This window comes from Lithobates pipiens, unplaced genomic scaffold, assembly GCF_037356315.1.
Source record: "Lithobates pipiens isolate NorthernLeopardFrog02 unplaced genomic scaffold, aLitPip1_a1.2 Scaffold_19, whole genome shotgun sequence".
Classification (NCBI taxonomy): domain Eukaryota; kingdom Metazoa; phylum Chordata; class Amphibia; order Anura; family Ranidae; genus Lithobates; species Lithobates pipiens.
In genome coordinates this window covers 72,827,053-72,841,769 of record NW_027507764.1, presented here as the reverse complement: position 1 = coordinate 72,841,769, position 14,717 = coordinate 72,827,053, and the positions used below count along the sequence as shown (strand labels likewise).

The following is a 14,717-nucleotide window of genomic DNA, read 5'->3' as shown; positions in this document are numbered from 1 at the left end:
GCCTGCATGAGTGTCCCTATGGAAAGCGGCTTTCTATGGTGGGCACTTGGCAAAGAGGAAAAACAAGGAGTGCAGTTGGGGGACCCCAGAAGAAGAGGATCAGAGCTGCTCTGTGCAAAACCATTCCACAGAGCAAATAAGTATAACATGTTTATTATTCTAATAAAAAATAATTCAAGCTTTACAATCACTTTATTGCTTGCATGCTTCACATATGCGTTCATGGGTGGCAAAGCTTCCTGTGCTGAGAGTAGACTCAGCACAGTGAGCGAGCTGTCAAAGACAGGTCTTAGTCTCTACAAATGACCGGTAGTGGGCGGCACAAAGCCATGATTGGCTGGTTCTTCCCACCATTCCCTCCTGGGCATAAAGACCCTGTTAACCTCCCTAGCGGTATTCCCAAGCATGGTTGGGGTGAATTTTCACTACCAAAAGCAGTAACCCTGAGCCACACTCGGGATCGCATTGCAGTATCCTGGTACAGCTTACTTACCTTGTCCCCAGGATCCTGTGATGTCCCCCGGCTGTGTCCTCCGCTGCATCATCCGCCTGATTCATTACTGCAAGCATCACGACGCACGGTGGCGGAGCCCTGCAACAAATTTAAAAAGTGAAAAACACACAATACATACATTACACAATAATCTGTAAGATTACATTACTGCATGAAATAATTTCACATCCCTTTTGCCCCTAGTGGTTTGTCCAGTGCCCTGCATGCAGTTTTATATTATATATACTGTTCTTCCTACCTGGAAACTTGAGAATGTCTATGGCATCCAAAAAGTGTCCCTATATGTCAGAAGCGTTTTTTGACCTGCTAGAAAATAGCAATAGTAAATTTGTCATAGTTTCATAGTTAGTAAGGTTGAATAAAGACACCAGTCCATCCAGTTCAACCTGAGTGATTGTCTACAATTGTCCCTATCCCTGTACATTGCACACTCTCATTGGTCCCTACCCTCAAGGAGCCCACAATACAAGGTCCCCATTCATATACTAGGGCCAATTTTGGACAGAAGCCAATTAACCTACCTGCATGTCTTTGGATTGTTGGAGGAAACCGGGGTGCCCGGAGGAAACCCACGCAGGCACAGGGAGAATATGCAAACTCCAGGCAGGTAGTGTCGTGGTTGGGATTTGAACCAGCAACCCTTCTTACTGCTAGGCGAGAGTGCTAACCACTACACCACTGTGCCGTCCCAGTGTCATCAGACACTGAAAGTGACAACAGCGACAATTCTGCAACTAAGAAAATTTCTGTGTATTTGATTTGATTACATTATTGAATATATTTTATTATTATTATTATTATTTTTGATAATTATTTATAGCTATTTGTTATATTATAATTCATGATTTTGAAGTTTACAAATTCAACAATTTAGAATTTGGATGAAAGGTTTAGCACCCGGAAACAGTTTTTGAATGATAAATAAAATAGTGCATTTGATATACAACTCTATAAATCAGACCAAAATGAGGGACAAATGAGGAGGAAAGAGGGACAGAGGGACTTTGTTCCAAATCAGGGACAGTCCCCCGTAATCAGGGACAGTTGGGAGCTATGTTGTTATTTAGGGAAAGCTTAGATCTGATTGGCTGGGCAGCACCTTATTTTTTTCCTATCCCTAGACCGTGCCTAGATATCCTATAGTCTAATGATATTTATTCTTTTTTCTTCAGCCTGCGGAGGTGACTTACACATGGAGAACGGCGCCTTCAACAGCCCCTCCTATCCAGAAAACTATCCAGAAAATCTGGAGTGCGTTTGGAACATTATCAGTGCTCCTGGCAACCGTCTTGCGCTGTCTTTCATGTAATCCCCTCCCTATCTTTCTTCATATTGTTCTCATCTTAATGACCTTATGGGAAGGAAGTGCTGTGTCTGGCAGGAAAATTCTTTAACAAATGTTTCAACATAAAATGCAACTTGGAAGGAATACAAAGCGTGGTGCTGACACTCGTAGGATTTCTCCCATAAAATACAAGACATATAGCCGTAACATTTATATAAATCCTGCAGGTTCTCTCAGGCCTCATACTGTGATATCTGCTAAAGCCTGACTCATTTATCAAAAGGGCTAAAATAATTATGGGGGTTGATTTACTAAAATCGGAGCGTGCAAAATCAGCTTCCAGGGTTTGTTGTCAAAGCTTAATTGAACAATCTGAAGTTAGAAGCTGATTGGCTACAATGCACGGCTGCTACAGATTTTGCACTCTCCAGTTTTAGTAAATCAACCCCATTGTGTGTGTTGCCCTACACCAGGTGGTCAGATTCTAAATTTAAGCCCGCGTTCACATTGAACGCGGCTTTGAAATCATGCAACTTCACCTGGGGCCTGACTGCATCCAATTGGCTGCCATCACCATTTGAATGTTTTCCATCTGGCTCCATCAATTTTCAAATTAAAGTTTGCTGAGTCAGCTGGTGCCAACAGGCCACCTATGGCATACATTTTGTTGGCTTTAGCCGTGTATGGCTAGCCTTAAGCCCCATACACACTATCAGATTTTCTGGTGATTTTTTCCTTCGGATTTACCAAAACTATATAATATGAGGTCAAACCTTAGGAGTTTCAATTTGTATGAATTCAGGCAGGCCCTTCCACTACATGGTTTTGGTAAATCTGAAGACAAAAATTAGCAGAAAATCTGATAGTGTGTATGGGGCTAAGCTAGGACTAAAAAAAAACTATATATGCATTACAGCTTTAAAGTGGAACTGAACTCTCTCAAACATGAAGTATTTTTAATACCTATGCTGCTAGCATTAGTAAATAGATAGGAAGGTCTATTATATTTACTTGCTTTAAACATTTCCTTAACTGCTTCCTGGTTTCTGGCCTAGGCCAAAATGATGTCATAAATCCCATAAGTTGTCTTGGGCATTTTTTTTCTTTCATCTGGAGGAAGAAAGGCGGAGCTTTCTCAGCTAAGCACACCCTCATGCTTACATGCCTGAGCTAAGGGCAGAAGTAAATGCTACGTGAATCAGGAAGTAAATGCTACATAAATCATCTGCCCTTAGTCAAGATGGCCATGGACAGACAGAAATGCTATGGGGTGTTTTTTCTTAACAAAATAAAGCAATGAGACCTGGCTGGATGAGTGAGTTTGCTTTGAATATTAAAAATGAATTACCGTATTTATTGGCGTATAACATGCACTTTTTCCCCCTGAAAATAGGGGGAAAATCGTGGATGCGTGTTATACGCCGACAGTGTACCTCGGAGGGGAAGGAGGGGGACAAGTGCCGCCGGAATTCACCAAGCCGTCATCTCCTCTCCACTCGGCTCTCAGCTCTAAATCAGCTCGCATGTCACACACACAGTCACGCCTCTGCCACCGGCATTGGACCAGTGTTCTGTCTATCACAGGAGCTGGTCTAATGCTGGTGGCGGAGGCGGGACTGTGTGTGTGACATACCTTACACCCCAGCAGTGGTAGCCCCTCCATACAGGGCGCAGGGGGAGAAAGAGTCCAACTGTCCAATGGTGGTGTGATTCTACATCTTCCCCATTAGAAAGAGCCTGGCAGATATTGACAAGAGGCAACTGGTGATTCTGTGGCTAAGTTAGTAGATGACCCCCAATGCTGAAGGGACTGTGGCTGGCTTTTGACTCTTGAGAGGGAGTTCAAGTCCCCAGCAGCATTAGGAATCCTGTAGGTCATTCACTTTGTTAAGTGCAGCCAGAAATTGAGTCCAGTTTGCAAATTATTGGAGTATCCCATGCTCCCTCTCCCCATCCAAGCTCATCGTTCCCAATAATAAAAAAAACTCTAAAAAGAACCCCTAAACTGTTTTCCGAGCCAGTGGAAGAATTATGAAATTGTTGTGTGCCGTGCTCTAAGTGGGGAAATAGGACCAAAATCACCAGCAGCTCTTTAGGGGGTGTGCTACACACTTAACAGACTATAATTTACCTTTGATAGAATCTAAGTCTTTATTATTAAACAATATTAATCCTTATGTCCATCCTTCAAATGCAGATCATTCTCTCTGCAATCCAGTGAAAACTGTTCAAAGGATTATTTGGAAATCAGGGAAGGCGATTCCGGAGGCGCGTTTGTGGGGAGATTTTGTGGAACCAGCCTGCTCAATAATGTAACATCTATTGTCGGCCACATACTCTGGGTAAAGTTCGTGTCTGATGGATCAATAAGTGGATCAGGCTTCAGAATCTCCTTTTCACACAGTAAGTAAATGATTATTTTTTTTAAAGATTTTCAAATATATGAAATATACATGTTGATTTCAGGTTCATTTTTCAAATCATAGTAATTTCTCAGTTTTTACCCAATGCAGAACTTAAAAATGAATAGTACATTAACAATAAAATATCAAAACTTGCTTTTGTTGAAATATTCAGATTCACACCAGAGATCTCCCCCAGTACTGTTTTTCTTCTGCTATATGTACTCAGTCAAAAGGCCGGTATCAATCAACCCCCTTCCACTGAGCCTTTGTGCACTGGTGTGCAGTCATATTGGAACAGGAAGGGGTAATCCCCAAACTGTTCCCACAAAATTGGGAGCATGAAATTGTCCAAAATGTCTTGGTATTCTGACGCCTTAGGATTTCCCTTCACTGGAACTAAGGGGCCAAGCCCAACCCCTGAAATTCAACCCCACAGCATAATCTCCCCTTCACCAAATGATTTGGACAAGTGCACAAAGCAAGGTCCATAAAGACATGGATGAGTAAGTTTTGGGGTGGAGGAACTTGACTGGCCTTCACAGAGTCCCAACCTGACAGAACACCTTTGGAATGAATTCGAGCAGAGACTACAAGCCAGGCCTTTTCGCCCACATCAGTGCCTGACCCCACAAATGCGCTTCAGGTAGAATGGTAAAATGTTCCAAAAGACACACTCCTAAGGCTAGATTTACACTATTGCAAATTGGATGTGGGTTTCCCCGCATCCAATTTGCATGTCAGGAGACTGTGACTGTCTCTTAATGGAGCCGGTTCACACAGCTCCAGGACAGCTACAGAGCAGTTTGTAGAAGAGTCCTGTGCATCTTCTGATCCATTTCAGGCCTGAATTCAGCCAAAAATTCGGACCGAATTCAGACCTGAAACAGTGAACAGGGACGCACTGGGCCCCTGCTATGAACCGTTTAGCACACAGTGTGAACCCAGCCTAAATCTTGTGGACAGCCTTCCCAGAAGAGTTGAAGCTGTTATAGCTGCAAAGGGTGGGCCAACTCAATATTGAACCTTACAGACTAATGCCCCGTACACACAATCAGATTTTCTGATGGGAAATGTTGGATGTGAGCTTGTTGGCAGAAAATCCGCCCATGTGTATGCTCCATCGAACATTTGTTGTCGGGCTTTCCGCCAACAATACGTGTTGTCAGATTTTCCGATTGTGTCTGCACAAGTCCGTCAAACAAAAGTCCAAAGTACAAACACGCATTCTCGGTATCAAGGATGAGCCGGAAGTGTCCGGTCTTGCAAAACTAGTGTTCGTAATGGAGACATCGCGTACGTCTTGTACATCACTACGTTTGTAATTGTTGGCCAACATTTGTGTGACCATGTGTATGCAAGACAAGTTGGAGCCAACAACCTTCTAACAATGTTTGGTTATCGGAAAGTCCAATCGTGTGTACGGGGTATAAGACTGGGATGCCATTAAAGTTAATTTGTGTGTCAAAGCAGACGCCCCAATACTTTTGGTAATATAGTCTATATACAATATATTATACATACGGTACTATATTATATGTACAATATTGGGGCAGCGCAGTGGTTAAGTGGTTAGCACATCCGCCCGGCAGCACTAAGATCGAATACCAACCATGGCACAACCTGCCTGCAGTTTGCTTGTTCTACCTGTGTGGGTTTTCTCCAGGTACTAAATATATATAGCAAATATAGGATTTTGGATAAAATGAGAAGAGAACAGAAATTTTAATCTTATAGAGCAGGGATATGCAATTAGCGGACCTCCAGCTGTTGCAAAACTACAAATCCCATCATGCTTCTGCCTCTGGGAGTCATGCTTGTGGCTGTCAGTCTTGCTATGCCTCATGCGACTTGTAGTTCTGCAACAGCTGGAGGTCCGCAAATTGCACATCCCCTTTATAGAGGTTCAAACTCTCCCCCTAACCCCGCTAAAAAGTGTTTATTTATTTTTGCTGTCCCTACTAAAGACATCTGACTTCTCTTCACTTTCTCTCTCAATAATTGCCATTGCTGGGATTCAAAGGAAGGAAATGGTTATAACCCTCCATGGATCACTGGCCGCAGATCCTCTCTGGAAGGGCTGCCTTCTATCACTTTACGATGAGTTTCTCTGGTAAATACATGAGTGCAGTGAAGTATAGAAATAATTATTTGCAGAGCCTGGCACTGAAGACATTTAACGAAATACCTGTAGGTGTTTGGCTCAGATCTCGTTCCTTTTCTGCAGATATTCCTTTCATTACTTTCATTTTTAGTGACCATGGTCCTCAGAACAAACAGAGAGACCATAAATTGGCGGTCACGACAGTAAAAATGTTAATCCCCCTCCCCCCATTCCCCCTCTTGCAATGGCTATCATGGCAGTGAAGTACTGTGGGCTGCATGTTGGGCACCGGGGTATAAACACTTTAAAGTGTGAGACCAAAATGAAAAAAAAAAAATATGCTGTACATATTTGCAATGTTTGCCCATTTCTCTGTTGCAGGCCGGGTTCACACTGGTATGACTGGACAGTCGTACGACTGTGGATCCGAATTTGCCCTGCGACTTGAAGTCCGACATCCATCCGACTTCAATGAATGGAGATCGGACTTTGATCCCAACAATACCAGGCACTTTGGGGTTGATTTCCTAAAGGCAAATAGATTGTGCACTTAGCAAAGTGCAGTTGCACATTTCAAAATCAGTTGCTCCAGAGCTTAGTAAATGAGCAGAAGCTTTGCTGACTTCCATCATCCAATCATGCGCAAGCAAAAATGCTGTTCTTTAAATTTTCCTTGCAAATGATTGGGTATTCTTTGCAAAGTGAAGTTTTAACTCATTTACCTAGCTCTGGAGCAACTGCACTTGTGAAGTGCACATTCTATTTGCTTTTAGTTAATGAACCCCTTTGAGCCTGGTATGAATCTTTAGGGGAAACTCCATGCCAAATTAAAAAATAAAACGGCATGGGGTTCCCCCTTCAAGACCATACTAGGCCCTTCGGTCTGGTATGGATTTTATTGGTCCCCCCCCCCCCCAAATCCATACCAGACTCTTATCTGAGCATGCAGCCCAGAAGGTCAGAAAGGGGGTGGGGACGAGCGAGCACTCCCCCCCCCTCCTGAACCATACCAGGTCACATGCTCTCAACATGGGGGTGTGGGTGCTTTGAGGCAGAAGACATCCTCGGAGAGAGGAGACCCGGCAGAAGAGGGAAAAGACAGCGCAGAGAGAAGAACCATATAGATTTGGGGGGGGGGGGGGGGGGCAACACACAGCATTATTGTGGGCTAAGTAGTGTCAGCTCTCTCCAGTGTCTTTTACTAAACTACTAAAACCTTCGATCCATTCTATTCTACACAACACAGAGACTAATTGTTCTGTGTACCAAAATACGAACTAGGGGGCTAAATAGACTTTCCTGTTTTAGTAAATTAACCCCTTTGAGATTACATGGGAAATATGCACAGAACACAGAATTTCGGACACAACAGACATGAGAGGTGCTCTGTAGTTCAACTTGGTGGAACTCACGTAGTGCTGAGAACATTGCTCGAGATTTCAAGGCAGAGTTGTTAGATCACTACAGGAAAAAAAATGTTTTACTATAATATACTGTATGTATTTATGTGTTATCTATCTATGTATGTACTACATATAAATGTATTTGTTTTAGTGTTTGGGAACAATCTAGATGGCACCAATGGACAAATTGCATCTCCTCTTTGGCCCAGACAATATCCTCATCACTCCAACTACATTTGGAAGATCAATGTGCAATCAGGTCAAATTATTGAGATTAGAGTTCTGCAAATAGATATCGAAGACCAAGCAACCTGCTCCTATGACAAATTACGGGTAAAGTTTATTTTCCTGTTTATAGCCTTTGTGTCAGTTTTATATCTTTTACTATCAAACTAATAGATGGCTGTCTTTGCTACGTTGCAGGTATATGATGGTCCCGACGTTCACTATCACATCATTGGTACATACTGTGGAGTCACTGCACCACCCTCCCTGTTCTCCTCTGGCAGTTCAGTGACTGTTCAGTTCAAAAGTGACAACAGTATAAGTAAAACAGGCTTTCTATTGGAGTGGACCGCTGTCTACATGTCTCCTGATCCCTTACCCACCATAGCTCCAGGTATGAAATGTAGGCAGGTGATCCCGTACCCACAATAGCTCCAAGTATGAAATGTAGGCAGGTGATCTCCTACCCACAATAGCTCCAAGTATGAAATGTAGGCAGGTGATCTCCTACCCACAATAGCTCCAAGTATGAAATGTAGACAGGTGATCTCCTACCCACAATAGCTCCAAGTATGAAATGTAGGCAGGTGATCTCCTACCCACAATAGCTCCAAGTATGAAATGTAGACAGGTGATCCCCTACCCACAATAGCTCCAAGTATGAAATGTAGGCAGGTGATCTCCTACCCACCATAGCTGCAGGTATGAAGTGTAGGCAGGCGATCCCCTACCCATTATAGCCCCAGGTATGAAATGAAGGCAGGTGATCTCCTACCCACCATAGCTCCAGGTATGAAGTGTAGGCAGGTGATCTCCTACCCATTATAGCCTCAGCTATGAAGTGTAGACAGGTGATCTCCTACCCATTATAGCCCCAGGTATGAAGTGTAGACAGGTGATCCCCCTACCCAATATAGCCCCAGGTATGAAATGTAGGCAGGTGATCCCCTACCCACAATAGCTCCAAGTATGAAATGTAGGCAGGTGATCCCCTACCCATTAGAGCCCTAGGTATGAAGTGTAGACAGGTGATCCCCTACCCAATATAGCCCCAGGTATGAAGTGTAGACAGGTGATCCCCTACCCATTATAGCCCCAGGTATGAAGGGTAGACAGGTGATCCCCTTCCCATTATAGCCCCAGGTATGAAGGGTAGACAGGTGATCCCCTACCCTTAATAGCTCCAGGTATGTATGAAATGTAGGCAAGTGCTCCTCTACTCACCATAGCTCCAGGTATGGTATCTGTTAGCTACTGTATATAGAAGCCTCCCTTTGAACCCATTTTTGATACTCCTTTGGCTGACCTTAGTTGTTAGGCCTTTGTTCCAAGGCTCCCACTGTTTGTGCTCCTGCCTTGCCTTGGGATCTCAGTTTGGTACTGTTAGCTCTATAGAAGCTTCCCTTTGAGCCCATTTGTGATATTACTTTGGCTGACCTTAATTGTTAGGTGTTTTTGTTTCTCATGGCTATCATGTCAGCGAAACAGAATTTTCCTCTGGGTTGCTTGCTTAAAAAAAAGGATTGCTGAGAACCAGAGAGTCATATGGGTTATATTATAACATTTTTGCTAGTGTCCTCATTTGAAGGTGGCAACATATAACTCATGGACAAGATTTAAAGGAGCCTGTGTCCAGTGATGTACAAGAACCATTGTTAAAGGGCGGATCCACCCAAAACAAATATATTTAAATATATGGTTCATGGTGGGTAGTTAATAGATACATTAATTAAAAAAACAAATTATAGATAGATAGATAGAAAAAATGATAGATCAGAGATAGATAGCTAAATAGATACATCGATTGAGGAACAAATGATAGATAGAAGTTTGGCTGTGCAGTCAGCACCCTGTAGAATCTCTGTTTCTGTATTAGTATTTATGAAAATATTTTACCAATTGATGATAACAGTCATAACATTACTATCACACATACATTAGCACCCATGTAGTGAGTATTTTGTCCATGGTGTTGAATTATTGTCTGGTATTGCTCTTTCAGGTGCATGTGGTGGGGTGCTAAGAACTGGAGACACACCATTATTTTTGTTCTCTCCCGGCTGGCCTAATAATTATCCTTCAAGTCTGGAGTGTACCTGGGTGATCAGATCCCCGGAGTCCACAGTAGAACTGAACATCCTGACGCTGGACATTGAAACATACAGCTCATGCGGTTATGACAAGCTGGTCATCAGAGACGGTATGCAACTTCAGAGCAGTTTCTTCACTTTTTAATGTATATAATGCAGGGGAGCAACTAAAGATGCTGAACAGGGATACAAGACATTTGAACTGATTGATAAAAATCTGTAATGAAAATCATAGGGTACCCATGGATTTAAGAGGAGGATGTTTGGACATGCTAACCCTTGCTTACTGCCTTCTAGCAAACTTCCAGCCATTTTACACATTAATATTATTATTATACAGGATTTATATAGCGCCGACAGTTTACGCAGCGCTTTACAACATTAGGGTAGACATTACAATACAATACAATTCAAGTCTCATTAGAGCTTACAATCTATAAACTTGAATGGTTGGCTCAGCCAGTTATTCTTATTTATGTCATGACAGAGAGGAGCACCTAGACACCACTGGTGCCTGGGGAACATTAGCGATTGAGGAAGGTTTTCTGACCTTCTTGACTGATCTAGCCAATGAGAGCAGTACTGATATTGCACCAAATAGACCTATAAGGTACTCTGTTAATCTTTTGCACATTGTTATATGCACTTCCATATTTCTAGCAAATTTTGCACAAAAACAGGGATTCTTGCACGTCAGGGCCATTTTTAAGGCAGGGCAAAAGGGGCAGCTGCTTTGGGCCCCACAACAATGACAGGGCCCATGGCAGCTGCCCCTTTTGCCCTGCCTTAAAAATGGCCCTGACATGCATACTTGCCAAATATCCTAGTTTAAATTCCCTTGTCCCTTGAGGTTTTAGTCATGTGCTTTTCAGACGGAAAAAGTTTCTATCAGAAATTCTGATCGTGTGTATGCAACCTACCTATTACAGTTTTGAAGGCCATAAAATGCCAAGATGGCACAAAACCCCCCCAAATGACCCCATTTTAGAAAGTAGACACCCCAAGCTATTTGCTGAGAGGCATGTTGAGTCCATGGAATATTTTATATTTTGCCACAAGTTGCGGGAATATTACAAACTTTTTTTTTTTCACAAAGTTGTCACTAAATGATATATTGCTCACACATGCCATGGGCATATGTGAAATGACACCCCAAAATAAATTCTGCTGCTTCTCCTGAGTACGGGGATACCACATGTGTGGGACTTTTTGGGAGACTAGCCGCGTACGGGGCCCCGAAAACCAAGCACCGCCTTCAGGATTTCTAAGGGTGTAAATTTTTGATTTCACTCCTCACTACCTATTGCAGTTTTGAAGGCCATAAAATGCCAAGATGGCACAAACCCCCCCCCAAATGACCCCATTTTGGAAAGTAGACACCCCTAAATTTAGGGGTACACTAGTGAGACTCACAGGTAAAAAAGCATCTAGGCTGTCAGCGACTGTATCAAAACGCTACAAAAAAAACTGTTAGCGATCGCAGGGATCAGGCCTGACTCTGCGAACGCTGCAGTTATGTGTGTTGTGTTTTGTAAGTGACAGTGATCGATCGATACTGCACTTGGGTGGGCTGGGCTGGGCTTGGCGGAGGGGCTAAACGCAGGTGCTAGCAGGTATCTGGGCTGATCCCGCTAACAATGCGTTTTGGGAAACCTAAACTGCTGGCGACGCTAATATAGATCTGATCAGATACTATATTACTAAGGGAGGTGTATGCTTTGCGCGTGGGTGTTAGCGGTACTGGAACTAACCTGACGCTGCCTGGGGCGACGCAGACCCTATCTGACCCTCAAACTTATATCACCCGCCGGGTGATCAGGGGGTTAAACCTTTATTAGGTAATAAATGGCGGGTGCCCTGAAACTATAAAAAAATAACTAACCAACCAGCGTCACCTGTAACAGTTATATGGTGATCACTGGTGAAAGGGTTAACTAGGGGGCAATCAGGGGGCTTTATGCGGTAGTATATGGGGGTCCCTGGCGCTATAAAAAGCTGCGGCGAACCTAAATACCTACCTGCCTAACTAGCGTCACCTGTGACACTAATACAGCGATCAGAAAAACGATCGCTTATTAGGCTGGGTTCACACTGGAGCGATGCGGGAACGCCACGAATCTGCGGCGGGTTCCCGCATCACACTGCCCTATGCGAACTGCTGGGAGTGTCAGTGAAATGTTAATGACACCCCCAGATCAGTTCGCATATCGCAGTGCGATGTGCAAACTCGGACAGGAATCGGATCGCATGATGTGAACACCCATGCGATCCGATTCTGCTGCGGACCAAAAAAGGGTCCCGTGCGAGTTTGCGGCGGGTGCGATGCGAATTCAGCCATACTATCTGTATGGCTGAACTCGCATCGCACAGAGATCGGATGTGATTTGCACTGCAGTGCGGTGCGAATCACATCCGTTCTCATAAACCGCTGCAATGTGAACCCAGCCTTAGTGACACTGGCGACGGGGGGTGATCACGGGGTTAAACCTTTATTGGGGGGGTTAGGGGGGTACCCTAGAACTAAAGGGGGCTAACCCTAACTGCCCTAACAGTTATTACAGTCACAAATGACACCAATGCAATAAAAAATAAAAAAATGCAATTGGTGTCACTGTGACTGGGGGTGCAGGGGTGATTGGGGGGGTGATCGGGGGGTGAAGGGGGGGGTGAGAGTGTGCCTGGCATGTTCTACTGTGTAGTGTAGTGTTGGTGCAACTAACCGATCCTCTCTCCTCGGTGCCGGAACGAAAAATACAGACACGGAGGAGAGATTACATCACTTCCTCTGCCTGTGTTTACATTACAGGAGAGGAAGTGATGTCACGCTGCACTTCCATTCGTCAGGAGCGATCGCGAGGGGGTGGCCATGAATGAATGGCCGTCCCCTCATCCCGGATCGCTCCTGAACTGATTCCGACCGCCGCTGGCACCGGGGGGGGCCCGATCGGGCCCCCCACCCGCTGGAAGGCAGGGACGTACAGGTACGCCCATATGCCTGCCCGTGCCATTCTGTCGACGTACATCATCGTGCGGCGGTCGGTAACTGGTTAAAAAATCCATAAACAGCCCCATTGAAGATGATGAGTGGAGTGATGCCCTGAACACTTGTAAAATGGTATCTCCCAAACTCCCTGACCGACTAACTCAAATTTTTATAACGCACAGAGCATACCTCACACCAATTAGAATCTCAAGCTATAAAAACAATTTCTCCAGTGCCTGTCCTATGTGTGCTCAAGCAACGGGTACATTTTTTCACCTCTTGCGGAAATGCCCCAAGATTCAGGTGTGTTGGTCACAGGTGGTGAGATTCCTTCATGACACGATGGGCTCCCCCATAACACTCCAGCCAAAACCGTGTCTTCTGGGAATCTTCCTGGACCCAGACTCTAATAAATTCACCAAACTATTCTTGCATGAAACATTGTTTTCCACGCCGAAAGTCATTGCTAGAGTGTGGATTAGACCCGATCCCCCACATGTCTCCCATTGGATTACGGAGGTCAATGCCACATTGCCATATAAAAAACGTATATACACCCATAGAGGATGCCCCTCCAAACACGAAATCTGGGACTGATGGCTTAAAGCGGGAGTCCACCGGGACTCCGCGTTTTTTTTTTTTTTTTAAAGCCAGCAGCTACAAATACTGCAGCTGCTGGCTTTTAAAATAGTGACACTTACCTGTCCAGCGCGCCCGCGATGTCGGCACCCGAAGCCGATCGCTAGGTCGTCTGTCGGGTCCTGCCGCCGCCATCTTGGGTATGGGAATCAGGAAATGGAGCCTTTCGGCTTCATTTCCCGGTTCCCTACTGCGCATGCGCGAGCCGCGCTGCGCAATGAGGACGGTCCCCGCTGCCTCTGGGAGCTGTGTGTTTCCCAGCAGGCAGCGGGGCACTTGCTGAAGGGGGCGGGCGCTTGCGGAAAGGGGTGTAACGTACGCCCCTTTCCGCAGAGAGCTAGCCTGGATGTGGGTGCAGTTACCTGGATTATCCAGGTAACTGCACCCCCCTCCCCCCTGAAAGGTGCCAATTGTGGCGCCGGAGGGGGGGAGGAATCCGATGAGCGGAAGGTCCATTTTAGGGTGGACCTCCGCTTTAAGAATTCTGAAACCTGTGTATCAATCACTCTTTATTTCCTGGGTGGCTCTGGAGAGAGGAGAGTGAGGGGGTGAGAGGGTGGGTAAAACAGGACCCTAGGCGGAATAACACAGTATCACATGGAAAAGTTTGTCTGTTAATGGTACCAACCATGATGTCTTTTATCTACTCTTACCTTTGGAAAATGTTACTGAATAATTCTATCAAGAAACTTTGTAACCTACATATGTCACAAATCTGATAATCTTTTGTAATGTGCTATTTTTCAATAAAAAAAGATTTTGGAGTAAAAAAAAAATCCATAAACAAGGATAAATTGATCAGTAACAGATACTATGCCTGTAAATTGTTATCTCTACGTTTCGCCTGTTAAGGCTTCCTCAGGAGATTATTTTGCAATGAACACTGTAGGTGTGCACTGATCACTACAATAAAAAGATGTATCAAAACTGTGGAAAAGCAAGGCAGGACCATTTGACAGCATCATATAGAGGGATAGCATGTTTAGGAAGATCTAATAATCCATCTAGGTCAGAAGGTATATGTATATAAAATCAATAAATGTTCAATAAAATCAAAAAACAAAAAAATCTC

The 14,717-nt window shown here is 44.3% G+C and overlaps 1 protein-coding gene across 2 annotated transcripts in view; it reads left to right on the top strand.

The window, feature by feature from the left end:
* CUBN (cubilin) overlaps nt 1-14,717 on the top strand; it is a 359,740-nt gene that overhangs the window by 222,287 nt on the left and 122,736 nt on the right. For both annotated transcript variants that reach the window (XM_077490895.1, XM_077490894.1), the window contains exons 36-40: nt 1,687-1,819; nt 3,997-4,202; nt 7,860-8,041; nt 8,132-8,327; nt 9,936-10,133. In XM_077490895.1, coding sequence (XP_077347021.1) covers nt 1,687-1,819; nt 3,997-4,202; nt 7,860-8,041; nt 8,132-8,327; nt 9,936-10,133 — 915 coding nt within the window. The remainder of the gene's footprint in view (nt 1-1,686; nt 1,820-3,996; nt 4,203-7,859; nt 8,042-8,131; nt 8,328-9,935; nt 10,134-14,717) is intronic.